Here is a 26,759-nt window from a genome sequence, read left to right on the forward strand (position 1 = left end):
ACGAAGGGCTCAAGGTCGCCTCATGCACGGCGGGCGGTGGTCAACGCTCTCTTGACGTCGTCAGGCCCAGCGATGCCCTCGTGCTCCAGCCACCCGTGGGAGCCGGCATCGATACAGCATAGCCCTTATCCCCCCCTTACATTTCCACTTATCCGCCATAATTGTCGCCCCTTCCAGACGCGCCAGTTTTCACCCACAACGGCCATCTCGTTGCAGGCATCCCCCACGCCCGCCCGTCATGCATCTCATGTACACCCTCGACGAGAACGGGAACAGGATATACACCCTCAAAGTACGTCCCATGTCCGCGCAGACGCGAAACCCGTCTGACGACCTTCCCAGAAAATAACGGACTCGGGGAAGATCACCAAGTCTGCGCACCCAGGTTCGCCCCTTCTGGCCTCGTTCGTCCTCGCACCCGTCTCACAGCATTCCAGCGCGGTTTTCCCCCGATGACAAGTTTTCACGCCACCGGGTGACCATTAAAAAGCGCTATGGCATCCTCCCCACGCAGCTCCCTACCAAGCCTCTCTGAAGCAATGAGGCTAGCTCGGACCCTGCCAGGCCAGGCCGCCCACATACTCTCTCTCCCGCCCATGGATGCGCTTCGATACAGCATTGTGGTGTGGGGCGCTCCGGGACATAGAGCACATCGGACACGCCGTGGTCATATGTACGTTCCTCGCCGCTCGCGCGTTGTACTGCTCTCCGGGAGCACGGACATTACCCGGGATTGTACCGTAACCCAATGACTTTGAGTGTATATCACAGATAGCTCTCTGGCAGCTGTGCCATGGAGGCTCGGATGCTGCGCACTCGTGACGGACGCCCGGACACTCGGATTTAGCGAGCTCTGGCTGGTCAGCACGTCTCGGCATGAGAGTCCGTGTCGCCACTTCGAGCCCTTCGTGAGTATCCCTCGGTGTCAATGCTCCCACCCAGGCTTTCCGAGACGTCCGCAGCTCATATAATATTAGAACCGTGGCGTAGTCCGTCGTCGGACGCTCGACACAGCCTAGAATTCGCGCCGGTGACTTCATTATTATTGAGAAAATGCGAGCCAGCGCAAGTTATAAATTCGTGTTATTCAACTACAATTGCCAGTGAGCCTACCGCGCAAATGCGATTCTCGTTCTTCTTCGCCGACGGCACAACTCAGTGCGCCTCTGGGCCTGCAGCTTCAACCTTCTGCCTAACCATCCAATATCGAGGGGTCGCGTTGAAACTTCCGGATGAACGTTCAGCGCGGTTTCATTTCGAGCGGGATTGGAGGTGACGTCAATACGTGGTATGAGCCGCGACGGCGTCGTAGTGATGGTAATCCATCACAATGGGATGACACTTTGCCCGCATTTTGACTGTTCGCGCGTAGTCCTCATCGATTCGTCAGCACAGTCAAGTCCTGGCCTAGATGAGCACTCATCCATTCCATTGTCCAACATAAACTAATCATCGCACGCGCATTAACACCCGGCTGCTTGCGATTGTGGGCGCAGACCTCTGACAACCCGCCGCGCAGCAATTATCCACCATTACAACTGTCAATCGACAGTACTCTCGCGAGCCGCAGACACGCGACGCGGAAGATGAAATTGCAGCCAACGTGTGGGTACGCCACAATCAAGTTCGCTCCTCCTGTGCGGCGTCGCTCTGCACATGCGTCGTCAACATGGCAGGGAGTCGGATGTACGCACTGATTCCGGTGGAGATACTGCAGTATGAGGTGGTTTGTCTTCCTCGTTCAGGTGTTTCATCTTGACAGAATGCGTCACCGGTGACCGAGCCATCCCAAGACATCGTGGCTGAGCGCAGGACGAATGCATTCATGATCAGCCATGATAAGTGTTTCTCCATGGCCAGCGAAATGCAACGCACAAGGAGCTCGATCCGGACTGCGATATAGCTCTTCGAACTTCATGGCGCCATGGAGGCACCTCAAGGACAAAAGCTTGGGTCCAAATCACTCTCCTAGCCTACCCTGAAAGTCAGAGACCCGGTTGGCTCTGGAGCTCGGAGGCTTGCTCCTACGAATTGTATCATACGCAGGAACGCTCGTACTATGATTCCAAAGCGATACTTATTAGGGTTCAACAGACAAGTACTCTACGAATCAAATTAATATCTCCCAGATCACCCGCTGACTTGTGGTTACACGGTTCTCTAATGCGTTAACGTTCATAGATGCGTATTGTTCCACACAGACCTCACGACGAAGTCCGCAGGGTCCGGGTTGGCTACCTTCGAGAGTCCAGGGTTGAGCACGAATTGCACTGGATAGAACGTGCACTGTCAGTAGTGGTTTTGACATAAGACTGTCGACATGCGTACGGGTGCGGTCTATACCAGGGATTAGGTAGAACCCGTTAGAGGGTACGCCGGTAGCGTTATCCTGGAAGAAGCCGACAGTGCCCGCCGGGTGGTCGAGCCATGCAAATGCCGCGACGCCGCCTTGGGCCGAAAGCGTGAACGTCAGGTCTACACCCGGGGTCACTTTAATGGCCGGATCGACGAGGTTCGCTTCGGCGAGCGTTGTCGGGGTGAACTGATAAAGTGGGATCGCCCAAGGGTCAGAGGATACTGTACCAACAACTCAACAACAAAAGAAGGCGAACTCACGTATTGCTCTTGGGTGACAGTCCGGTTGTCCACCTGTGCAGTGACATTCAGAAGCAAGAACACGTCCGACGCGTTCTGCCCTGCGGGGAGGATATTGTCCAAACCCGTTGTCGCCGGGAACACAACCGAGTTGTTCAACATCGGCGCCTCAAACGGCACCGTCGACGAGTTCAGCTCGTTCCCGCTCCAATCATACCACGTCAGCTGCGCCGTGCCCTCAACCGTGTCCCACCGATCCGACGTGACGAGCACCTCGAGCGTCTCGTTGTTCGCATACCAGAATGGATAGATGACCACCGGCGAATAGATGTTCGTCATCCCGTACTGGAGGACCTTCCATCGCCCTGAGTACTCGATCGACGACCACGACACGCCCTGCCAGATGTCGTTCAACTGCCACACGAGCGCCCCGAGGTTGTTCTCGCCCAGGCCGGTCCCGCGCCGGTACCACGCGATCTCGGAGACCATGTTGAGCGACTGGAAGACCTGCGTGCTCCAGCACCATTGGGCGAACGTCTGGTTCGTGTCGGTCGTGTTGGGTGTGGGGAGGAAGAGCTCGACTGCCACAGTCATTTGCCCTTGACCTTGGACCGCGTTCGGGTTCGGCCAGGTGAGGTTCCCGGCAGGCGGATGGTGGTCGCGAGAGGCCACGACCGTGGAGTTGAACGAGAAATCTTCAGGGTTGAGCAGGACTTCCTCCCAGCTGTAGAAGGAGGGCATGGAATGGAAACTAGGATTGCAGGTGAGCTCAAAATCGGTGTGTCACGCTTCATCCAACGCCTACCCGAACTCATTGACGAACCGCGATACGGGGTAGGTACTGTAATTGAACGCTTGGGAAGCATCATAGTTGTAGCGTTCTACCCGTCCGAGAATGAGTGGCCCATTTCCTCAGAATATAATTGGTGACGTACCGGAGTTACCATAGATAAAGCCAGCTGTCTTGTTGTTGTATCTGATCTCATATGGATCAAGACTAAGGACACCACTTGTGGTAGAGCAATCGGTGTAAGAAACCTGGAAGAGTGGGTTCACATCAATCGGGCCATGAATCCGCCAACCATTGACTCACCGAAGACTCTTCCTCCAGCACGATATCGTGCAAGAACTCGCCAAACAGCGTCTGATACTGTACAAGACGTCAGCGGTGTGGCTGTCTCGGCCTTCCCAACATACATACTTCATCCAAGTAGTGCGTCCCGTTCGGGAACGTCGAGTTTACGACGAGGACGATCCCCTCAATCTCATTCCCGCCGGCCCACTGTGCATTGCTCGGGTGCCGGTTGACTCTGCGGACGTTCTGCCGAACCTCTGGGTCGATGGAGTCCAAGAGGAAGTCGTTGAGGGGATAGAGCGCGTCCGAGAAGATGAGCTCCGACCAGGCAATGATGCCGAGCTCGTCGCAGACCGAGTAGAAGTCGTACCCTCCGGTGAGCTCATCCGAGGGCTGGTATATCCCTCCACCCCAGACGCGGAGCTAATGGAGACCGGATCATCTCTCAGCTTCTGAGGTGAAGGAAGATAGCACGGAGACCCACCATGTTCTGCCCACTCACAACAGCGCTTTCTAACACCCACCTCACCTGCGCAGAGGTAATGCGAGCGTAGAACGGATCGAAGGGAATGATATTTGTTCCCAAAGTGTAGAACGCCTTCCCGTTCACCTCGAAGTGCCACTGGTCTCCAGGGGTGATACCCCTCGCGTCAATTTCCTCTTGCGTGTACGGCGTCTGGATGAGCTCGATCGTCCGGAAGCCGCTGCGAGTCGTGAAGCTCGCCCCGGTGTTGTTCCCATCTAGACCGAGTGTGACGGTGAAGTTGTACAAGCGCGGAGTGCCGAGGTTGGCGGGGTACCATAGCTCGGGCACGCCATTTGGGACGGTGAAGTTCGCAGTGACAAACGTGGATGCGTTCGTGCTAGCAGGGATCGGGGAGACTGCGAGAGAGCCCGAAGTCACGTTCAGCTCGGGGATCGAGACGGTGATCGTGGGCGCGCCCCAGGCGCTGACAGAGCGGACAGCAAGCGTCACGTTGACTAGCCAGTCTGCGCTCTGGTTCGCGCGTATGATGGACGTCTGGCCAACCCTGAAGATCTCGAGGGAGCTCTCTTCGATGAACACGCTGCCGGTGGATGCGAGCAAGGGGTGTGAGGCAGGCGCAGTCACATTAGTTGCGTTCGACGTGAGAGTGACGAGATATGCGGGCTTGAATATGCCGCTTGGGACAAAGGCAGGACCCTGCAACGAGAGCCTCAGTAAGCCGTATTTCTATGCTACAGTCTACATACCACTTACCCAATCCCAGCCGAAGTCTGATTGTGTCTTGCGAATGTACTGGCGGACGCCAGGATATTCGAACTACCACTGGATCAGTCTTACGTTGATCGCGCTAAGATCGACTGTACTCACATCACCAGTCAAAGGTGCCTCTGCGTCAGGACGAGCGGTAACATTGAGGCCATAGTACCAAGCGGACTCCAGCGCGACAGTGAGGTTCGTATCGTTGTTGACCGGTGCCAGAATGAGATCCGTGACATCGTATACGTATTGCTGAAACTCGTTGTTGACCCAGGCGACAGGGTGACCGGCCACGGTCTAAGGGATATCCTTAGTATGTTTAGCCTTGTGACGAAGGGAGTTCGCTTACTATATTCGCAATGGTATCGATACCATAGAAGACGAGCAGCGTTGTGGTGTCGTTTGTGAGATTCGCGGAGAATGGCGTGAGGTCAGCAGTGTAGGTCCAGTTGTCGTTCACTATCCATCTCTGAGTGAAATCTGGAGTACATGATCATCAGGTTGCTTCCTTTTCCGAGAGACCAGAAGAACACAAACCGTTGATCCCAAGGAGAGGCTCAGTGATAATACCAGCTTCCAGCAGATCGAGGTGGGCCTGCGAAGGAACCTTTCCTGGGATGACGATAGATCCATTCTGGTTCTTCAAGGTCCAGCTGAGATCCGAGAGACCAAAGACATCTGCAGAAGCCAAGGTGGGCAGCAGCCCCGCAGCGGCCACGGTCACAGCAGCTGTCGACCACATGCGCCACTAGGAGAAGCTTTGGTGCTCCGGAGTTAAGCTCAAGTGCATACGGCCACCGACGATATATATACCTTGATGGGACGGATGCATGGGGGCCGGGCGAAATGATGGAAGGCGAAGCACAGTCACGCCTGACCTATGTCCATCGCGTGATCGCCCTTTGGAGGGCGGAAGGAGGAGCGCATGAAGGAGCGAAAGAAGCACGCGTGACGTACTCTGGCATGACAGGGAGGTAGCTCGGAGGTCAAAATCGACCTCGGAAAGCCGTACAATCGTCGGTGTTTGAGTGTTTCAAGGTTTGCCGGTAAATGGATTGCAGCGAGCGGCGGGCTATTCATGCTAACCGACAGCGGCGGCCTCCCAGCGAGGCTAGCTATGCCCGATGATGCGATGATCCTCGGCGAACATTATACAGTACTGAGGACGGTACGGGTATGTGGTGAGTAGATTCATCAGAGCGAACTGCGGGACCTACGAGCCGACAATGTCACCAGCGTCATATGACCGCCTTACGACATACGACATAACCTGTACAATACATTACGCGCGCATAGGTGAGATGTGGGTTAGAGCGGAACTTGCAGATCCCCCGATATGTGCAGCCTAGACCAAGACGCGAAAGAATGGGCTGTATGATTGAGTAGTGTTGGCGTCGTGGGAGTAGTTGCCAGAGAAGCGTATGTAGGACGCACCCGCATGGAGGAAGATTCTTCTTCGCCTCTATCGGGCACGATCAAGGTTCGCGTGGACGGCCCGGCAGCAACTCTTCTGTTGTGGGCGGCCTTGTAGAAGCCTGGATTGCATCATACCTTGGGTTCATGTGCTCATTCACTCCTCTGAAAGCATTCAATCCATAGTACACATATTAATCAAACTGCAGAATACACGCGTCCATAATGATACTGTCGTCGCCTCGCAGTGCAAGTTTATGCCTTGAACTCGTTAACGAGGCCCTACACCAAGACAAGCCGCGGTCAGCATCTTGGAACAACGTCTGGATGAGCACACGTACCTGGAGGGCAGGGGGGTTAGCGCCGACAACCTCCTTGACCTTGTTACCCTGCTTGAAGGCCATGAACGTGGGCATCTGCATCGATCATCCCCGTAAGCACACACACGCTCAATACATAGAAGAATGATGGCACTCACAGCGCGCACGCCGACCTCCTGAGCGATATCCTGTGCCTCGTCGACGTCCACCTTGTAGAAGTCGACTGCGTCGGTCTGCTCGGAGAGCTTCTCGAAGATAGGCGAGATGAGCTTGCACGGGCCACACCACGTTGCCCAGAAGTCGAACACGGCAGGCTTGTCGCCGTTGATCTACAGATCACGCCAGAGGGTAGCATGAGTACTTCTTTCCGCGTCCACAAGCAAGCCTAAGCGCGACGTACGATGGTCTTGAACTCTTCGAGGGAGGAGACAACCTTGACAACCATTGCGATAGTCGGTGATGGGAGGGGGGTGGGCTGGTGCGGGGTGAATGGATCGGTGTGAGATGGCGGACGTACGAACGCTGTTGCAGCTTATATCGTCCTGGACTCCATAGATCGCGTTAATCTGTCTCATTGACCACGTGATCTTCACTTACAAATTGCGTTAAGCGCCTGTGTAATCGTCGCTCTTCCTGTGGTCTGTCCGAGAACTAGACACGACGTGCGACAGCTTGATGCTGTGATAACTCATCCGAAGAACCACGGACCACCCGAACTAACGTCGCACATCGGTCAGCAGCCCTTCCGAATTCCAGCGCAGCACGTGACCGCGTTTTGTACATCGCCGACGTTGCTCCAAATGGCAAGGCACGTCGGGGAAGGCAGGCGCATCTGCGTTGACGACGACGTAAAGGCCTCTTGCTGACTAACCGACGAATCTCTCTCCGCCTTGAGTCAGAAACCGTTGCGTTGCTCTACAGGTCAGAATATCTCACAAATACCGGAAGTGCCGTCCATGATGATGTACGTATGACTACGGGGAAGGTTGTATGCGATGAGATCAGATGTATATGGTATTCGTAACAGTACCTAGAGAGAATGGATGCGCAACAGAGAGCTCAGCGATGGTCCGCCCTCGGATGCGAAGAATAAACGTGAAGGGTATAATAAAAGGAATGCGTAAATACGGAGCACGATCACCGTGGAAAACAACAAGTACAACCGAGGGGAAACTATGTGTGGGCTCTGTCTGTGTGCAAGAATGTGCATGTGATGACTACGGGATGAGAGGACGAGATAAACAGTGAAGGAACGGCGGAGTGGGTGTGGTAACAGGAAGGTCTTTAGGATAGCTGGGAAAAATCGTGGAAAGCGAGCGAACGCGATGCAAGATATTGTCCAATCGACAATCAAGCGTCTGGGATCGTAACAAGAACAAGCGTCCAAGACGACATAACATGTCGTGAAACTAGAATGACCCAGTCAGCCAATGAGTTCATCTGGATATATAGTTGAGGAGAAAGCATACCTCAGATGTCAAGCAGGCTTGTTGCTCCGAGCATTCCAACTTGAAGGAGGAGGCCCGGTCTTGTGGTGCTTATGCGGCGATGGTAGCGGCGCGTCCGAAGGATTAGTCTTCGTCCTCGTCCTCTGCCCGCTCCTCGCACTCGTCGGCCCACCAATCTCGCTCCTCGCGCCAGAGAAGCCCCCGCCACCACCACCACCGCCACCGAGGAACTGTGAGTTCCGGAACATCATCGACGCCCGCTCTGCCGGACTTCCCATGTACCCGCCCTGCTCGCCATACATGCTGCGGGAGCCCCAGCCAGGACTACGCGCAGGAGGGGTGACGCCCATCTCGCTGCCGCCAATAATGCTGCCGGCATACATCGACTGTGAGCTGGGGAACATCTGCATGCCCCACGGCATACCCATGCCCATGCCCATGTTCATGCCGAACCCTGGAGGCGAGCCTCCGCCAAACATCTGTCCGCCCATACCACCGAACCCGCCATACGCGCTCGTTGCGGTCGACCCACGCTCCCACTCTTCGTTCGCCGCAGCAAGCGCCTGTTGCGCGACAGCCATCTGGAACGCTTGCTTGGCAGCCATCATGGCCTGCTGGTGTGCCACGAGGAACGCGGGGTCTGCGCTCTGCGGTTGCATGGGGAACATTGGGTTCATCATGCCCTGAGGCGTCTGCGGAGACCAGGCCATGGGTGAAGGTGGAGTGACGTTGATCGCGCCCATAGGGTTCATTCCGGCACCCATCATCGGGTTGAACATGCTCATGCGTGGACCCATGTTCTGTAGCGTAGTGTCGTCATCGTCTGTGCCGATGGGGCCGCGCCCATTGACGATCTTGCCCAACTGATGTTGGAAACGACGATCAGCAACAGAAGACAGACCACCAACGCGGGAGAACGTACCTCAATGGCCGCCTTAGCTTCGCTACGTCTCCGCTCGCGTCTTCTACTCTCCTCAGGGTCAGATGCCTCCGCCTTCTCTCGTTCGCGCAGACCAAGCCGGCCACGTTCAGGCTCATCGAACGTGACGCTCGAGCTCTTCCTGTGAGCACGCTTCTTAACGGAAGCAGAAGCGGCACTGATCTCGCTACCATCTACAGGCGTGATCGGTGTACGACCACTACTTGAGTCGCCCGTAGAGCTAGCGGGACTGTTGCCGCGCAGACCAAGACCATAACCTGTCCCTGCGAACGGTTTGGGAGGAGAGGACGCCTGCGCCGCGAGGGATGCTGTGCGCGTCCGGGCATTCGTAGGGTTCTCTGCAACAGAAGATGACTGAGGTGAAGACTTGAGTACAGACTTGGGCATAAACGTCGAACGTGACGAGATCATTGGCAGCGAGGCCGGAACACTTCGGCTGGATTCTGGACTGCTCGATGGGCCGACTAGACGAGGCGGAGGCAGCGTTTGTGCAGAGACCGGTGACCCACGGACATTCGATCGCGAACGTGTGTCAGCGGGGCTTGGCATCGGAGACGCTGCAGGCGAGGGAGAAGGGGAAGACGAAGACACCATCGTCCCAGCGCGTTGCCGTGGACGTCCAGGGCCAGAGGCTGCACTAGGAGTAGAGACCGATGGCCCTGCACCTCCAGCAAGAAGCCCACCACCAGTGAAACCCTTGCTGTTTACGAAATCACCATCCGAGATTAGAGTTGATGCGCGAGTACGACCGTTTCGAACAGTCTCTTCAGAGAGCCTTGGCTGCGGTGACTGAGACGGTACTACGCCGTTGCTCTGCGAGAACTGGGATGGTGGTCGGGACGTCACGGCGAAAGATGGCGGCGGTGTCCGTGTGCGTATATGCGTAGGAACGATCGGTATCGTCTCCGCGATGGTCTTGACCTCCTCGAAAGTGGCGTTCGGTGAGGACATAGAGCGTCCGTTGGGTTTCCTTGACATAGGGGACGGAGATGGCGAGGCTTCGGGCGGAGGTGGCAGCGACTCCATTGGCTGTGTCTGGCTGCGTGTAGGTAGCTTGCGTTCCCTCCCACGTTCTTTCTCCGTACCGTTTGAACCTTCCTGGTCCGAGACACTGTCGCCAACTCTTGGCGAAGCATTCTTGGCGAGTCGCTGCAAACGATCGCTGAGACTTGGTTTCGGTGCGTGACCGGGTGTAGCAGGGTGAGATGGAGGCTGCGGGATGTCCTTCGGGGTGTCTATCGGAGAGTCCTTGGCGGGCAGTGGGGGACGATCTGAATCCACGAAGATAGGTGGTGCAGGTGGCGGGGGCGGCGGAGGTGTCACGCCGGAGAGGTCAATAAGAGGCTTGGGCATTACGCGCGAGCCTGCTCTAGGTCGAGTTGTGGATGACGGCGCAGATGATGCAGAGCTACCTGGACGCCTGGGTCCCACAAGCGTAGCAAGCGGGGCGTCATCCGAATCCGAGGAAGAGGATGAACTTGAGGATGATGACGATGACGAGGAGCGATAAGGAAGGGAACGGGTCTTCTGCGGTGCAGGCTTAGATGAAGTGGCAGTGACCGGGGAAGGTGCTGAGATGGGAGGGTGCAAGCAAATGGAGAGTAAGCGATATCTGTGAACCTAGAAGCATATGCGAAGGCGTACCAGACTTTCCCTGCGCGTGAGACTGGTTGCGTTGTTGTACTGGCTGCTGCTGCTGAGCAGCCAATACCGATGCGCGACGCGCCGCAGCATTTGGTTCCAGAGCTGAAGTTGAGGCGGACGCACGCGCACGAGGTCTCGCATACGCATTGTCTCTCGGAGATGAACTGGGCGAACCTGAAGGTTGCACCGAGGTAGACGTCGTCATGCGCGGCGGGGCTACAGGCGATATACTGGGCCGCATGGTCCTATGTCCCAGTTCCGAAACGGACTTGCCTGCAACTGGTCTTGGGACTGAGGATTTCTGCTGCTTCGCAGACCGGTGGCGCCGTGGCTTCAACGTGGACGAAGCTTCGGAATCATCTTCCTCTTCGGAGTCGTCCGTGTCGCTGTCTCCACTGATGCTTCGCGAGTTGCGCAGAGCAAAGGTCGATGGTGGCCGCAGCCCGGTCGACGACCCCGGAGAATGTGGATCATGTGAGAATGACGGCACCGGTGAATTGGCGTTACTACGCCGAGCCTGAGCCTCACGAAAGGCAGCAACAGATATGCGCTGGGATGAGTCGGAAACGAAGCTGCCTTCGCGGGGTCGTGGACGGACTGGGGGAACGTTGGTCGGTGGGGATCCGCTCGGCGACTCGGGGCGAACATGACGGAATGAACGGAGGTTGAATGACTCCGAGTCGAGAGAGATGTCAGGAATGGGGGATGTTGCGGGGGGAGAGGGGGGTGGGGGAGGTTTGGACTTTTTCCTCTCCCTATGCGCCCAGGAGAAGAGGCCGCCCTTGTGCTGTTTTGGTGGCACAGGAAGGTTGGGGTCTGCGTTCAGGTCGATATACTCTTTCGAGTGGTGCCGTGTGTGCGTTAATGTTAGGGGGTGTGTCGGCAATGACCTGGTGGAATGTGCACCCGTCGGGTCATTATAGCCAGCGAACACGGCAGATCGAGGAGGAGGAGGGCTCAGAAGGTTGTTCTCGGACTCTGACCTGACGTTGAAGTACGCGGACGTGGGCGGAGAGAGTAGGTTGCTGTCAGCTCGGGGCGAGACGGGAGACTTCTTGGCTTTGAACCCAAGCTTCAGCTTTGAAGATGACGCTCCTGGCATGGAGTAGAGGGAGGGTGCCGTCGGGGACCGCGACGACGAGGGGAGGACATAGTCGGGCTCGCTGGGATCAAGGTCGGATGCGGCGCTCGTGGTGTGGTCGGTGGCCGCATCGTGAGCCTTGTGCTTGTCGCGCTTTGAGAAGAGACCCAGGAAAGCCATCGACACGTCGTGAAGAGGGGCGGTCTCGACGGGGAAGACGGCGGCGAGAACAGAGGGGGCGACGACAAGCGGAGTGGAGGGGGATGAGCTCAATTGCTCGGCGTTTCGCGCGTCACTCGCCTGTCCAATTCGGTATTTGATCGTGTTTGTCGCCCGTCTCGAATACACGCTCTCCGCCACCAGCTGTCGTGCACCAATATGCTCCCGGCCGCCAAGCCACGTTCCAGTTTATTGCCTTCAAGTCCTCGCCATCGCGCACGACGACGACGACGCCTGCCAACGCATCGCGCTCTTGCCGCCGCACGAATGATCCGCAGCAATCTTCGATGTCGACGCTGTCCCTGATTGTCCGTATGTCGCACCGACGGTCTGCATCACAAATGAGCACATCGGCAGTCCAGGGCAGCCGACATGCACGCCCATGCCGCGCGTCTCGCCTTCTCTTTCTCGTCGAGAACCCTCTGCGCACACGGCGGTGCGATTTCGGTCGAGTTCTACCGGTCTCTTTCCCACATCTGCTGCCATGCAGCGCATAATGCCATTCATACAACAGCCTCCGACGCAGACAACGGCATAGAGGCCAACTACAAGGCACACGCGATCCGATGCTGGCGCAGTTGGGCATGGGCCACGGACGCGGTGGCGCGCTCTCGATTTCACCGAGAGTCCCGTGGAGGCCCGTGGAGGCTGTTCCCCGCCCCCATCTAGCACTTGCCCACGAATCACGATCTTCCGCGGTTTCTACACCGCACAGTTACCTTACATCCCACTCCCGCATCCCATACGCGGTTGTTTCCCTCCCGTCGTCGTCCTTCTCAGCGCGTGTTAGTCTGCAGACTTTCGAAGACTATCCGCAAATTCGCCATCTAGCCGAGTCGAGCCGTTCAACATTCCTCTTGGGTATATTTAATGCCAGATAGCGGCAAGATGGGTATCGATGTCCTTGACAGGGTGAATGTTAGGCTACAACGATGGCAAACGCGGCCTCCTTCTCGTCCAGGAGGCGAACCGCGGCGACGAAGACGTCTTAACGATGTCGAATTGCGCTCTTGGGCGTTTCATCCGCGACTTCTGACCTAGAGGACCGGGCACATGAGTGACGTCCAAGCAATACAGACGACGCAATGCGCAGGAAGTGAAGGCGAATCGGACCGGACTGACAGGTGCACGGCCCCCAATCATCTACGTTCTATAGGTTTTAAGACTCTGCTCAAGAGCCTCCGACCTAGAGACGCAAAGGGTTGGATCTGAGCCTGCCTTCTCCCCGGCCTCCGGAGAACTCTCAGACGTATTCAACGAGCTCAGCGGACGTGTTGTCACCGGTAGCTATCGCAGAAGCGTGCAGCCAAAGCGATCAGATCGCTCGCACTGAGTCGCTCATTCAGTGTGCCTCTGGTGAGGTCGGCATCCGGAACTGTCCGCGCCGGCACAGGTTCAATAAAACGTACCTGCATCTACGGGCCTGCCGTCCATGACTGCCTTCAGGGCTTCGAGGACCTCGCCGGTCCAGTCAATATATGCCTGCACCCTTCTCAGTCGCTCTCCGTCCGCCACATCCTGTGCGTCTTCGCGAATCGCCGACCAGACGTGGTCGAGCGTCTCCGCGAGTTCCTCCGTGACGAGCTCCCGATCATGCCGGACAAGCTCGACAAGGAGCGGAACGATGTTGCTCAGCCCAAGACAGATGTACAGCGACGGCTCTTTCCAGAGGGAAGTCCGCAGGAAGCCGCGGAAAGAGGATAACGTGCTTTGCACGCGTGTCCGGATGGATTGGCGGTCGTCGTCGGATAGGTCGCTGGAAATAGACCGGAGGGCGCAGCGCACGACCGATTCGATGCTCTGCAGGTAGTGTCGCAGAGTCGTGGGGATGTCAGTTCCTCCGGGGAACCGAGCCCTCCATTCCGACATGATCATTACTGCAGCGCGGGGAATAGTGAGCAAACTAAAACGTTGCCTCGGAGACGTATGAATAGCAGCTGCGCACCTGCACGAATGCCGTCCCTAGACTCGAAGACGTCCTGCGTCTCATGGTCCCGGAGGTGCATGATGATCCGGAGGAACGCCTTATCGGCGCACGGGTTGTTGTCTTTTGCCAGAACAGACAGGTTCCGCAGCACGTTCTCCTCGAAGGTGTCGCTCGGCAGTGGCAAGTTATTCAGTACCCGCGTCACCGTGTTCTGCCAGTTCTCATCCCGCTCGTCCCCGCTGACAGTCAGGAGGACGTGAAGGGCGTCGAAGGAATGCCGCGCGAACCGGTCCTGCGTCCGCGCCGTCGACGCTCCCCACAACCTGGTTCGCGCATGGAAGATGTCTTCATAGCACGCCACGGCATGTGGCCAAGGAAGGTCCGCCATGAGAGGCCGCAGGACGTCCAGGTAGTCGGAGTCGAAGGTCGTCGTGTACGCCATGGACGCGAGGTCGCGATCCAGCACGTTCATGTCCTTCGCCACAACGATCTGCTCGCGGCCGTGCCAGGACGGAAGGTCTTTCTTCGAAATGCACGCAGTAACGTAGAGCCTCCAGGTGAGCTCCGCGGCCTTGCCCAGGAAGCCGTCGCTGCGCTTCCATGGCTTCGTCAGACTCCATGCGCCCTCAGCCAGACGCACTCGGAAGGCTCTGATCGCCTTCCGCACCTCCCGGACAGCCATGAATATGCCAAGCGCCTGCGGGGAGCGGTAGCAGCAGTCGACGCGGAGGACGGGAAGGAGCGTCGTTATCGCGACGAACACGAACAAAGTCCCCACGAGGGACGTTGCCACGGCCGCGACGGTCCCGTGCAGCGTCCAGAGAAGCATGACGAGCCCGACGAGGAAAAGGAAGAGCGCGAGCTGGAGGAGGATGGGGATGATGATGACGATGCTGCCGACGCGCCACCGCTTGAGGCTGTTGAGGCGGTACTGGCGGATGCGTGCGCTCTCGCGCGAGGTGCCCGAGACCCCGATGCTGAGCTCGTGCAGCCATTGCTTGACCATGAGCGCGATGGAGGCGGAGGCGAGCGAGCAAATGAGGCTGGAGAACCAGAGCGCATTGATCCAAACGGCCGAGGTCGGCGCGTAGAAGGGCGGGTTGATCTCATCGTCGGTGAGCGGGTGTTGCGTCGAGTTGACGAACGATGGGTTGACGGAGAAGCTGTTCAGCTGGGCGGATATTCGCTTCAGGACTGCAAGTGATGGGTCCGTTGGCTCTGGCTGCAGCAGCTGGTAGGACTGCACGTTGAACGCGGTAAGCACCGCCGAGAATAGACCTGCCTGTAGACGGAGGAAATGATGACGAGGCCGAGTCGGTGAGAAGCTCGAACCGCAACTGAGATGAATTCTCACATATACTAGGAGCGTGTCCATCTCCTCCTTCCACCGCGTCACGAGCTCGTCATTGTATGTCTTCACCGTCTCAGCAGACCGCACCCACGCTGCCGCTTTCTCCGACTCGGAGTAGCGTTGCAGCAGCTCCTCGCGCAGCTCCTGCAAGACACACACGCGTCAGAGGACGGATTGCTGATATTGGCACATGAGCTCCAACCTCGTTGTTTGGTAATTTCCACGCGTCCTCGACAACTGTCGCTGTCGCGGAAGGATCGGTGTCCTATGGGATGATTGCGTCAGTCGAGGTCAACAGCACAAATCCGATTCAGATACGCACCGCAGAGCCAAACGAGGGCACTTGTGACATCGGGACGTTAGTGGCCACGCTCACTGGGACATCCATGACAGGGTCTGGCGTCGTGGCAGATCGCTTGAGGGTCACTGTTACGACGAGAGGTCGAATACCGCGTCCAGGCGGCCGATGCGGAATGAGGGGCAGAAAGAAGGACTCGCTGGACTCACTGACACTAACTCATGCGAATCTTAATATTATTAATGCTGTGTATGATCCTGTCCTGGAGAACCTTTGTATGCATCGCGGCGATGGAAGACTCGAGGCTGTGTTGATGCGCTATATATATGCACCGGGCGATGCGATGCGTTCGTCGCCGACACAAGAACTAGCGACTTGACATCCACCAGTGCAAGACGTCAGTCAAGGCATCTCGGCGGTTGGGCCATGCATGCAGGGGTGCTCCAAGTTGAAGTCAAGTTGTGGCCATACTAGTGCGAGAATCGGTCAAACTTAAGTACGAAGGTGATCGTACAATATATCATTTTGAAGGGCAGGGCGGGAATTTCTACTTCTGGTAACTCAAGCGCCTATGGTCAATGTAACCCTGCACCACAACGCACCGATTTCCGACTCGTGTGAACGCATTAATGTCTGGGTCTGTTCGAGGGGCTAGTGTTGATTTGTTCTCCCCCCTCATGCAGTATCATGCAGTACTTGCTACTATATTGACATACCTGGCTGAGTCCCAGAGTCTTCAAGTTCCTCGAGGGACGTACTTCCACTCACCTGATTCACTCAAACATTCACATGCATAGGCTATCTCTCTCTCCATGGTAGTACAATGACCACGAGCGATCCTCGTTGAGTACTGAGTACGTGACATACATGCGTGTTCCACCACTGACTTGCAACCTAAGCTACGCTATTATAGTCCTCTAGGATTCCCCAAAGACTCATCCAGCTGTCTTGGTCTCTTGGCTTTAATGTCACGCGCAACGGAGTGTTCGATCTTACCCGACTTCCGCCTGCAAGTGCCTTGAGCTTGTCTGGCAGATAGATGCAAGGCCAATGCCAGTCTCTGCGGTCACCTAAATGGAGAATTGCGCCGTGGGGCTCGTGCCCCCGCGACGCTCCCCGAAGCGTTTTGAGTCAGGGACAAGGTCAGAGCATTGTCTTGGTATTTCAACACTGCTGTAATCCGTAGTGCTACTCCCAGGATTGCTCAAGTGGCACCGGACGTCCGACATTACCGCGGTCCTGAGAAATAGCTGCGCGAGCCCTGTGAAACGCTATCGTCCGTGAACCAGTGCACTCCCCGCTTTGAGAAGGGGCATGGTGGTTCGGAAGTCGATGTTCTAGGCTGTGCGTCATCTGATAAAGATGGACCGAGGGTTCCTCTGGAAGATTGAACGCGGTGGAGGAGAACCTCCTCGGGCTCTAGACTGTGTGGAGTGATGCAGGCAAAGTCGTCTCCGCTGTCGCCTGAGATATCAAGGACATTACCGCTATTCGTGTCGGAGGATAAGGATGAGGTGCGATACGAGAGCTGGGGGAGCTTTGGCAGGAAGGTACCACGGCAGTGGTTGACAGGAAGAGGCAGCGCACTTCCTTCGGGGATGGCCTTGGCCAGACCAGGGGGACGATGGTCGGAGTGGCCTTTGAAGAGGGTGGAGGGTGTGCAGTGCGCGCTCTAAGCTGTATTTATCGTGCTGCGATGGGGTGCTGGCTGAACGTTGTGGACGAGGATAAGAACACCCCTGGAAGACCCACAACGGAGACATGTGCTTGATATCAGACTTTACAGTGACTAAGCGCCGGCGGGCGTTGGCATCGACAGCTTCGCAGACAAAAAGTGAAGCTCTTGCTCGCACGCTCACCACCTCCGCTCACTCGATTCTTGTCTCTGTCTTGATTCTCGCGCATACAGTTATCTCCAGCACTAATCGCATACATCGACCTCGACCACCCGACGGCGGTTACTACGACGGCCGCGAGGCAAGTCAAGATCACTTCGCCTTCGGATCCTTTCCAACTCGTGGCCTGCACGCCTCAAGCCCACGCAACCTCCTCCCCTGCGCCTAACTAATTTCTCCTTCTGGACTTTTTCCACCTCCCTCTCCTCGTCCGACTTGCGCTCGACCCTTCACATCCTCCCCCGTCGCCGCTCTTGCGCCGTCCAATCCGTCCAACCTCGACCTCTGCATGCTCAGCGTCCTCCGCTCTGTTCCGCCACAGCAGTCTCCCGTAGAGCCGCACAGAGTCAAGTTCTCATCTCCCTTCGGCCTACGCGGCACACCCAAGGACCCTGCACAGAACAGTGCACCCGCCGCAGACGACGGAGCGCAACATTCGTTCACACGACGGAGCGTCGATATAGTAACTGGCTACAGCGCCAAACGGAGACAACGTAGGGTCCGCTCGACTATTGCCGACGCGTTCTTTCTTTGACAACCATTCCTCAGCCCATCATAAACGTTCGCCCACCGCCGCACCATCGTCGACCATGCCTGGCAGGAATATCGTCGGTGCCCCTATGACGGGTCGGAGGGCACGACTAGAGGAAGGTCCGTGGACGATCAGCGCAGCGGAGACGCCGCACGATCCGAGCTCGTACAGTCTCTACATTAAGAGTGAGTGCTTCGTTGTTGTATCTGTTCAAAACTCTCCATATCATCGGTGTTGCCGTGTTCGTTCCTCCGCACTCCGGACGTTACTGTCCTGTCCTGTCTCGCCAGCGTGTTGCTCTGCGGCGGAGCTGTCGCTTAGCGTGCAGGACACGAGTGTCTTCGACAGTCCGTACTTCCTCGTTTTGCTCCGCATTGTGGTGGGTTTACCGCTAGCATTGCGTGGTCGCATGATGTCGTGCCCAGCTAATTCATGTGCACGCGTCGTGCGTTCAATGACTCTCGGCTCATGAAACATGAGCACCCGGGTGTTTGTGTTGGATATTCTTGTTCTTGCTCTGCGTGCTCCGATCGAGCGACGGGCATTTGTCTGTTTGCCTATACACATAGGGTCGGACTTCTCCGCAGGCTCCGGAAGCCGAGCTTGGCACCCCTGTTCCTCGCGAGTCTAGCCAACTCTTGTGCCGCCCGCTCTCTTGTTGCCCCGACGTATTCCCCCTAATTACGTCAAGTCTTGCTCTGACTCTCCGCTGACACCATGTCATAGCCCCCACCCATAATATCACTCTCACTCGCACCGCACAAGAGGTCGTCGAGCTGCAAGCGAAGCTCCGCGACTCCTTCCCCGGGATGAAGCTCCCCACGCCCCCCATAGATGCTTCTTCCATTCCCGCGCCGCCGAAGCGCAAGTCGGCTTTCCTTAACACGCTCTCGCGTCTCGCATCCCCTGCTAGCAACAAGATTGCCAACTCGCGTCAGGTGTCCGGCAAGCAGCAACAGCCTCCCAGCAGCCTGTCAAGTAGCACAGCGTCCAGCGCGCTCTCGTCAAATGCCCAGACACCAATCGCGACGCCTACGAACGAGATCAACGACCCCTTCACTGAGATCGGGGAGAACGGTGAAGACATATCTGCCCTCGCAGCGTCCAACAACAAGGTCATCACTGGTCTTGCCGCCTACCTGACTACGCTCGCGAATGACAGCACCTTGCGTCAGTCGCGGGCGTGGAAACGGTTTGTCAGGGTTCGCACAGACGATTTGCAGAGCGTCCGGGTGGAGCGCGCTATCAAGCGCGTTCGGTCAGACCTTGCAGCCCACGTCAGCCCCGGCAGCTCCACGGAGATCAACCGGTCAATCAGCCAGGTCGTCGCAGACAGCGAGAGCGCAGCGTCGTCAGTCGATGGGGAGATCTCCGACGTGACCGATGACATTAAGGAGGATGCAGAGGGCGAGCAGGATGCGGAAGAGGGTACGGCGGAGGGTCCTGAGGATCGCGCACCCACGCCCATGTCTCCCAAGCCTGCCGCGACTGCTGTGGAGGAGCCCAAGTCGGAGAACGGGGATGTCGATGAAGAGAACTTCCCACGTACGCCGATCCAGGAAGCGACTCGCAGTCAACGCTCCCAGTCTGCTGGACCAACCACACGCAGCTCGCGTTTGTACTCTTCTACCCCCTCGACCGCCTCTCAGACGACTGGCGATGACTCGTCCATATCGACCACGGAGCGGCGTTCTCGCAAGAAGCGTTCGAAGTCCAAAGCGCCAGACAGCGAGAAAAAGTCGCAGCGCAAGGTCGTTGTCGACGACTTCGAGATGATGCGTGTACTCGGGAAGGGTTGCGCGGGTAAGGTCCTGCTCGTGCGACACAAGCCGTCACAAGACGTGTATGCGCTCAAAGCCATCACGAAGCGGCACGTACTCGCGCATCAGGAGCTCCAGCACACGCTCACGGAGCAGGCGGTTCTCAAGCGCATGGCAGCAGAGAACACCGATCCGTTCGTAGTGAAGTTGTGGTGGAGTTTCCACGACAAGGAGAATCTGTTCTTGGTTATGGTGCGTCCTCAAACTAACCACGATCACATAACTGGGATCGACGTGGATCCGTTGCTTCACAGGACTTCCACCCCGGCGGTGATCTTGCGACTCAATTGGCACGTTGGGGCCGTCTTGGTCGCGATCGAGCTCGGTTCTACGCCGCGGAGATTGTCGAAGGTGTCGAAGGCCTGCACGCGGCAGGGGTGATCTACCGTGACCTGAAGCCCGAGAACATCCTTATCGGTGCCGACGGTCACATCGTCCTCACCGACTTCGGTCTTTCCAAGGAGTTCCCACGCCGCACCTCTGCAATCACTGCGCCCCCAACACCGTCGGGCTCTAGAGGCGGCGAGTTCCTAGATGGCGGCTCACCTGTCCCGGCGTCACCCCCATGGATGAAGCCAGAACATGCAGAGAAGTGGACCGCGGGATCTAATGACACTACGAGCACCTTCTGTGGAACAGCGGAGTACCTTGCGCCAGAGGTCATCCAAGGGCTGCCATACAGCTACGAGGTTGACTGGTGGAGCTTTGGTACGATGCTGTACGAGATGCTCACAGGTATCGTGAGTATCTAGGTTCGATGGTGGATGTCCTAGAGGTATGTGCTGACTGCTGTCCCAGACACCATTCTGGGCAGAAAACCATTCGGACATGTACTACAGGGTGCTCCAGGATGAGCTGCAATTCCCTGAAGACAGGACAATGGACCAGGATACGAAGAGTTTGATCCGTGGTGTACGTGACCATTCACTTATTAGAACTCATATGCCTTGCAGTCTAACTCGACTTGTCGTTCGCAGTTGCTTCAGCGCAATCCTGCGCTCCGGATGAAGGAACCCCGGATAAAGAAGCATCCATACTTCTCAATGATGTATGCGCTTCACTCGTCGTCTCCGACATTGTGTTTCTCACACTGGTTCTTCCTGTTCACAGAGACTGGTCCCATGTGTATTATAAACGTTACATACGTGAGTCCTCACTCGTTGGCAAATGTGCGTCAAACTCACTGCCATGATTCCAGCCCCCTATATTCCTCCCATCGACCCTTCGAATGCCTCCGATACCCAGAATTTCGACGATACCTTCTTGGGCATGGAGCCCGTAATCAATGACGAGAACGAGGAGGGTGCAGAGACGGATCAGGATCGTACCGACGGCGAGGATTCTGTTACCACGCCTTCGCAATCTCGCAGTCCGTCTGTGCACCCTGTCGAGGACGACAGCGTCGATGTCTTCGATGGGTACTCGTTCAAGGGTCGGCATTCGGTCATTCTGGACGATGAGGAAGAGGATGGGGGCGATGAAGAGGAGGAGGAAGAGGAGGAAGAAGAGTCTGTTGGCGGTCCGAGCCTGGACGATCTGTTGCCAGACGAGCTTGCGACCGGTCCCTCGAAGGCAGAGGTCGAGGAGGTTTCAGTGCCAGAGGAGGCGGGCGAGCCCAAGACTCCGGAAGCTCGTCCCGCTGCTCTCCCAGCAGAAGAAGCGCCAGCAACTGCGGTGCCGAAACCCGAGACGGCCACTCCCCGTACAAGTCAAGACCGTCCTGCACCTACGGTACCTTCTGCAGAAGCAGCCGCTGCAGCCGCCGCGACCCGCACTGCCGAGGACGCGAACATCAAGACTGCCCCGAAGGTGCGGCCAACGAAGCTGCAACGCAACCGCAGGGAGAAGTCTGGCATCCCCGCCCTGGACAAAAACCTGCCCGATCGTACAGACGACGAGGGTGCGACCGAGCGGGAGGAGGACGAGGACGACTGGGACTTCGTCGAGGCTGGTGGCCTGCTTGTGGAGGAGCGCAATGGCGCGAAGGGCACGAGCCTGTTCGCTCGCGGCGTCGTCGACCGGTACAAGCTTGCTGTGTTCCGCAAGAGCACCCCACGGCGGTCGACGCCTCGTTCGTTCTCGGGCGTGTCGGTAGAGTCAGACCTCAACGGCTCGGAAGCTGGGTCGCCTTCGCCTTCCGACAAGCATCGTCGTGGTCGCACACCAGGGCTGACGTTCCGCAAGCATCCCAAGCAGTTCCTTCGTCAGAAGAGCCCGCCACCATCATCCCGCTCCGCGAAGTCATTAGCGTCCACGTCGGCCACTCTGTCCGCGGCGTCGACTGTATCAAGTGCGGGGCTGCTCACGCCGTCTGCATCGCAGACAGCCATGTCGCCGTCTCTAAAGTCGAAGGAGTCCGCAATCTCTATGGGCACGACGCCGAGCGATTCGTCGGACCAATCGATGAACGGGGACGCCCTTGGAGGAGACACGGTCAAGGGCAACCCGGTCCATCCAGCGAACGGGGACGAGGAGAAGCAGCAAAAGAACAAGGTTTTGAAGAAGTACAAGGAGGGCGCGGAGAAGGTGCTCTCCATCTTCCAATCGCCGCGGTAGTCCCCTCCCCGTTCGTGCTGTGTTCGTAGCTTGGCTTGGTTGGGTTCAGGATGAAGGTGTAACAATTGCTCGGAGCCATAGTTGCATTTCGCATCTCGCATTTTTTCTCATTCTCGATCGATCGGCATGCTCTACTTCTCTCAGACGCTTCGCGTTGTTATATCCATATGCACCTCATCTATAGCTATTATTCGTCGTCGTCGCTCCATACATACACACTCACACTCACTTGTTGGACCGTTCACGTACATGGTTTCTCCCTTCTTCTCGCAACACTGGCTTGTCGTTTGTTGAAACTCCTGGTATCTAATTGTCACCACGCTCGTTCATCGTTAGTCCCCTTCAGCTCATGTAGTAAGTAGTCAAACCGCAAATCGTCGTTCGTCGTTAGATCGCATTTTCTAATACGACCTTCCTCGCCGGATTGGATGGAGGCTCCCTTGCGCATATGGATGGGTTGTGTGCCATGTGCTCGTGAATACATAGAACAATATTCCAAGTTACATCAAGGCAGCAGATTATAATAATACACGCCACGGCTTCTAAGACTACCTGCAAGAAAAACAAGCCTCAAGGGTAACGAAGGAGTCCGGATATCTGCCTCCAAAATCATCATGTACATGAAATCATTAGTCGAGTTGCTTAAAGCTCTCCCGAATGTCCGCGACACGCTGCTCGATCTGCTCAAGCTGAGCGAGGATCGTCCCAATCTCTTCCTTCAGGTCCCCGCCAGGAACTCGGGGCGGCAGCGGGGAAACAGTACCGGCGCCCGCGCCCCCTAGGGCTCCCCTGGTCGCGAGCATCTCCTCCCACAAACCCGTAACGATGCCTTGCACCCACTTCTCGCGCTCCTCCATCTTTTTTGTCTCCTTTCTCCTCCCCACCTCCTCGCGGTTGCCCATGATCGAGAGCGTCCAGATGTTCGAGATGACGAGGAAGACGATAACGAAGTAGAGGATCGTCGTCGACGAGCTCTGGTCCCACGCATCGCGGATGAGCTCGAGCGCGCCCTCGGTCGACTGCTTCGCGACCTTGAACGCGCCGTCGAACGTGTCGTACGCCCACTGGAGGCTGCGCTGGTTGCGCTCGTGCTCGCGCTCCTTGCGCACCTCGTCCTCGCTCTGTGCGCGGCCTGGCGTCCCGGGTACTTCTGTGGGCGTGGCCTGCGCTTGCTCGACTTCGGCGACGTCGACGCCGTCGGGGACGAACTCGGCGCGGTTCGCGTGGATGTAGTCGCGCATCGCTTTCTCGAGGTCGACGTGGTACGCCTTCTGCCCGTCGATGCAGGACTTTTCGATGATACCTGCGGGGGCATTCGAACTCGGAAATCTCGAGTATGCAACGTGAGGACTCACCCTTGATGAAACTGCGCCCAGTCCACTCAACCTGCGTGGTCACCAGCACCTTGCTCGACAGACTACTCGCCCAAGTTATACATGTTCGCGTCTTGACCGAGAACACATTCCCGCTCGGGACCTCAGGCGTCCGCGTCGTGGTGAGCATGCTCACGTAGCTGTCGAAGTCGCAGAACTTGGTCTCGTCGCGGAGTTCGCACCGAGTCTGTCTCGGGCCGATGCTCGCATTGAGAGGCTTGATGTACGTCATATTGCGCGCGAGCAGCTTGGGGTCCTCCGTCGGGGTCCAGTCCGAGATCTGGATATCTGCACGACTTTCGTCAGCATGCGCTGGGCGACAAAAAGAGACAGTGCGCACCGAGAAGCTTCTGATTTTCCCGCATGAAGTCCTTCATGAACCCGCTCGTGAACATCAGGTTGTATATCATCTCTGGTGTCCCGGGGAAAATGGCCTCCATGGCCACTTCAGGATAGTGCTGGCCCGACTTCCCGCAGTCGCACTGAGTGATCTTGTTTTTGGCCTGGCTTTTCTTCGCGCCAGCACCATTCGGAGCGACGCCGTCCACGCTAATACCATCGCCGTCATCGAGCGACCCGCGCGGGCTCAAGATTTGCGAGCCCATCATCGAATCTTCGGGACGCGCGAGTCGCCAGACGTTGAAGAGTACGTCGAAGGTGGTGTCGCGCGAGAGGAAGGAGGTGAAGGTGTATTTCGCGGTGCGGGTCGAGAGCTGGATCGCGTTTGGGATTACGAACGCCGTCATCCGTTTCTCTAGCGTTATCACTTCATACATCGGGATCGAGAGCTGTGGCGGCGGCGACACATCATGACAGGGGGGCGGGCGTCAGCGTCAGCGGAGAAACCGACAGAGCGCGAGGCGCATAACCGAGCACTTACATCCGTGATCCACCCAAAGATGTTCGCGTGGAAGCACACGTGATTCTCCGAGATGTACAGGCGGCCTTGAATGAGGATCTCGCGCTGCAAGGCGCAGCCATAGTCTACGCAGTGTCAGTCCGATGACGCCGCACGCGCAGAGAAGTCGGGTATTCGCACCTTCGATGAGGTAGTCGCCTTCAGGTACGCTCGGGAACAATTCATGGAAGTCTTGGTTCCGCTTGTTGCTCGCGACGGCGAACCCAGTAACGGGGATGTCTTCGGGGTCGAGGTCGAGGTCGTCGCTCTCGTCAGAGCCGTCGAGGTCCGAGTCTTCCTGCCCCGAGTGGAACGAGTCGCGGTCTGAGTACTCACTGGCGGGGTAGTGGTTGATGGAAGCGCCGCGAGGGCGCGGCCCGTCAACCGAGCTGCGTCCCCGGGCGGACGCAGCAGTGGTCTCGGCGGGAGAGGGGGAGATGGGAGGGATGGACATGCCGGGGTTGACCATGGCAAGCCCGGAGGCGGCGAGGGCAGATGCAAGACCGCCTGCAGCGGTGCCCTTGCGCGAGGGGGGGGAGCTCAACGTGGCCGAACGCACAGGAACACCTGGATTAGAGCCGCGCCGCCAAGGTCGTCGTTTGCTTGCTGTGCTGCCCACGGACCTGATCGAGACTGCATCCGAGTTGTCTGGGACCTGCAACGTCGCGCTGAACACGGGGGTTGTCGAACTCGGGGGGAGCGTGCGGGCAATGGAGGGAATGTCTTGGGAGACGGAGGCGATGCCGGTGGGAGACTCGACGAGGGCAGCCTCCTCGGACTGGGTGGGGGGCGAGGGCGGGGGATTCAGGGCGGATGTGGAACGGTCATGACGCGAGGACGCCTGGGGGCCCTGGGGGGTGTCCCGAGAGGGGAGCATGATGCTTAGCTTGCTTCGAATAGACTTGTTCGACGGCGCATGACGCAGCTCCTTCGTCTGCAGGCGCGTGCCCTCTGCAACCGTCGCAGAGCGCGGGTGGTTTCCGCGGACACTGCCCTTGCCGTCGCTGCGGAGATTCTCCGACGAGCGCGACTGAGATAGAGAAATCGAAGGAGTGGGGGGCATGTTAACGAATGTGGTGCTCGCTGGCGTGGGCGTGGGCAGCCCGTCGTCTGACATTCGCCCTGCTGAAGTAGGCGTTTGCGATGCGGTAGGCGAGACGGCGGGTAGCGATTGGACGCGCCTGCGCGCGTCTTCGAAGCCTTCTTCCGAGGGAAGCTGGCCGGACGATGGCAGGGCGGGTGGGGGAGGGAGGGGAATGCTGTGGCTGCTCACGCTCGGAGATGGTGGTATGACGGTAACGTTGGGGCCCGAGTCCGAGTCCGAGTCGAGCGCGAGTCGCGGAGGCGGTGGATGCAATGCCCCATTCCCGTTCCCGGGTGCACGATGTTTATCAATGCTATTTTTCTGAGAGCTTGTAGAGCTGATACTGATTGACGGATGGCGACTGGAGGTGGGCGATTGCGGGGACGAATTCGTGCTCGAGTTGCGCGAGTGGCTGCCCGACGGCTTCACGAGCTTCGACAGGAAACTGGGGGCCATCTCTCACCGTGCACCGTGTTTTCCTCAAGCCAACTATGCCCTCCTACGATCCTAGATTCCTACAACTTCAAACTTCAAACGTTCCTGGGAGACCGAGCGTCCGGATATATATGCGCGCTTACGGCTTCGCACGGATATGGAGAGCGAGCTGTGCGTTGCCGATGTGACAACAATGGAGATCGATCTTGAAGGGAATCTGAGGAGGTTGGGGAGGTTGAGGCGCGGAAACCAAGCGCGATGAAGAGGGAGAAAAAGCCAGGGGTCCTGGTGTTGCCGTGGTAAGAGGCAACTTATGCGTCTTGGCTTCTAGCCCGGTTGTATCAAGACATGATCCATCGGAATCCTGGCCGGCGTTCCCCCACACCGCAGTTCCACGAGGCCAATCGCGCGCGAGCTCGAGCTCAATCGCACGACGCGCGGGTTTCCGTTACGCTCGTCGCTCGCGCCCTATGCGCGGGTCCTTGAGACGTATGATCCCCGCGCAGCTAAGGTCGCGAGCGGTCAACTGTCTTTTGGACGCCGCATTTGCGAAGATTGTACGGGCGGTGTGTATCGGGCGCGGGGCCGAACACTCTGGGTGTAACGCCGGAG

At 57.5% G+C, this 26,759-nt stretch overlaps 9 protein-coding genes across 9 annotated transcripts; 3 read left to right on the forward strand and 6 right to left on the reverse strand.

The window, feature by feature from the left end:
- Positions 1–238: 238 nt before the first annotated feature.
- L226DRAFT_451924 (Nop10p-domain-containing protein) lies at positions 239–535 on the forward strand (the record flags this gene model as incomplete). Its single annotated transcript, XM_067675039.1, has 3 exons — positions 239–292; positions 343–385; positions 438–535. The coding sequence occupies 3 exons, from the start codon at positions 239–241 to the stop codon at positions 533–535; spliced, it is 195 nt and encodes a 64-aa protein (XP_067543300.1).
- L226DRAFT_35852 (uncharacterized protein) lies at positions 265–1,103 on the reverse strand. Its single transcript, XM_067674205.1, has one exon. It carries the CDS (start codon positions 1,038–1,040, stop codon positions 546–548), a length of 495 nt encoding a protein of 164 aa, XP_067543301.1. The 5' UTR covers positions 1,041–1,103; the 3' UTR covers positions 265–545.
- Positions 1,104–2,175: 1,072 nt separating this feature from the next.
- On the reverse strand, positions 2,176–5,655 carry L226DRAFT_451391 (glycoside hydrolase; the record flags this gene model as incomplete). The annotated part of the gene is made up of 12 exons (XM_067675010.1): positions 2,176–2,270; positions 2,329–2,542; positions 2,617–3,346; positions 3,401–3,476; positions 3,531–3,633; positions 3,689–3,745; positions 3,797–4,093; positions 4,155–4,853; positions 4,911–4,973; positions 5,025–5,210; positions 5,263–5,393; positions 5,451–5,655. 12 exons carry the CDS (start codon positions 5,653–5,655, stop codon positions 2,176–2,178), a joined length of 2,856 nt encoding a protein of 951 aa, XP_067543302.1.
- Positions 5,656–6,581: 926 nt separating this feature from the next.
- L226DRAFT_607806 (thioredoxin) lies at positions 6,582–7,094 on the reverse strand (the record flags this gene model as incomplete). The annotated part of the gene is made up of 4 exons (XM_067685857.1): positions 6,582–6,608; positions 6,668–6,742; positions 6,805–6,975; positions 7,047–7,094. 4 exons carry the CDS (start codon positions 7,089–7,091, stop codon positions 6,582–6,584), a joined length of 318 nt encoding a protein of 105 aa, XP_067543303.1.
- An 884-nt stretch (positions 7,095–7,978) lies between these two features.
- Positions 7,979–12,037, reverse strand: L226DRAFT_36009 (uncharacterized protein). Its single transcript, XM_067674218.1, has 4 exons — positions 10,679–12,037; positions 9,017–10,605; positions 8,116–8,957; positions 7,979–8,055 (listed from the first exon to the last, which is right to left on the reverse strand). The coding sequence occupies exons 1-3, from the start codon at positions 11,937–11,939 to the stop codon at positions 8,124–8,126; spliced, it is 3,684 nt and encodes a 1,227-aa protein (XP_067543304.1). The 5' UTR covers positions 11,940–12,037; the 3' UTR covers positions 7,979–8,055; positions 8,116–8,123.
- Positions 12,038–12,463: 426 nt separating this feature from the next.
- Positions 12,464–15,842, reverse strand: L226DRAFT_528866 (uncharacterized protein). The gene is made up of 6 exons (XM_067679477.1): positions 15,579–15,842; positions 15,459–15,521; positions 15,260–15,400; positions 13,924–15,187; positions 13,388–13,855; positions 12,464–13,015 (listed from the first exon to the last, which is right to left on the reverse strand). Exons 1-6 carry the CDS (start codon positions 15,642–15,644, stop codon positions 12,903–12,905), a joined length of 2,115 nt encoding a protein of 704 aa, XP_067543305.1. The 5' UTR covers positions 15,645–15,842; the 3' UTR covers positions 12,464–12,902.
- Positions 15,843–18,039: 2,197 nt separating this feature from the next.
- L226DRAFT_518649 (kinase-like protein) lies at positions 18,040–22,357 on the forward strand (the record flags this gene model as incomplete). Its single annotated transcript, XM_067678555.1, has 8 exons — positions 18,040–18,166; positions 18,272–18,328; positions 18,708–19,993; positions 20,056–20,541; positions 20,600–20,713; positions 20,779–20,849; positions 20,912–20,946; positions 21,000–22,357. 8 exons carry the CDS (start codon positions 18,040–18,042, stop codon positions 22,355–22,357), a joined length of 3,534 nt encoding a protein of 1,177 aa, XP_067543306.1.
- An 84-nt stretch (positions 22,358–22,441) lies between these two features.
- On the forward strand, positions 22,442–22,938 carry L226DRAFT_36225 (uncharacterized protein). Its single transcript, XM_067674235.1, has 2 exons — positions 22,442–22,711; positions 22,792–22,938. The coding sequence occupies exons 1-2, from the start codon at positions 22,525–22,527 to the stop codon at positions 22,833–22,835; spliced, it is 231 nt and encodes a 76-aa protein (XP_067543307.1). The 5' UTR covers positions 22,442–22,524; the 3' UTR covers positions 22,836–22,938.
- Positions 22,939–22,986: 48 nt separating this feature from the next.
- L226DRAFT_541858 (uncharacterized protein) lies at positions 22,987–25,505 on the reverse strand (the record flags this gene model as incomplete). Its single annotated transcript, XM_067682094.1, has 5 exons — positions 22,987–23,660; positions 23,713–24,018; positions 24,071–24,518; positions 24,611–24,714; positions 24,770–25,505. 5 exons carry the CDS (start codon positions 25,503–25,505, stop codon positions 22,987–22,989), a joined length of 2,268 nt encoding a protein of 755 aa, XP_067543308.1.
- Positions 25,506–26,759: the final 1,254 nt, after the last annotated feature.

This window comes from Lentinus tigrinus, assembly GCF_003813185.1.
Source record: "Lentinus tigrinus ALCF2SS1-7 unplaced genomic scaffold L226scaffold_1, whole genome shotgun sequence".
Classification (NCBI taxonomy): domain Eukaryota; kingdom Fungi; phylum Basidiomycota; class Agaricomycetes; order Polyporales; family Polyporaceae; genus Lentinus; species Lentinus tigrinus.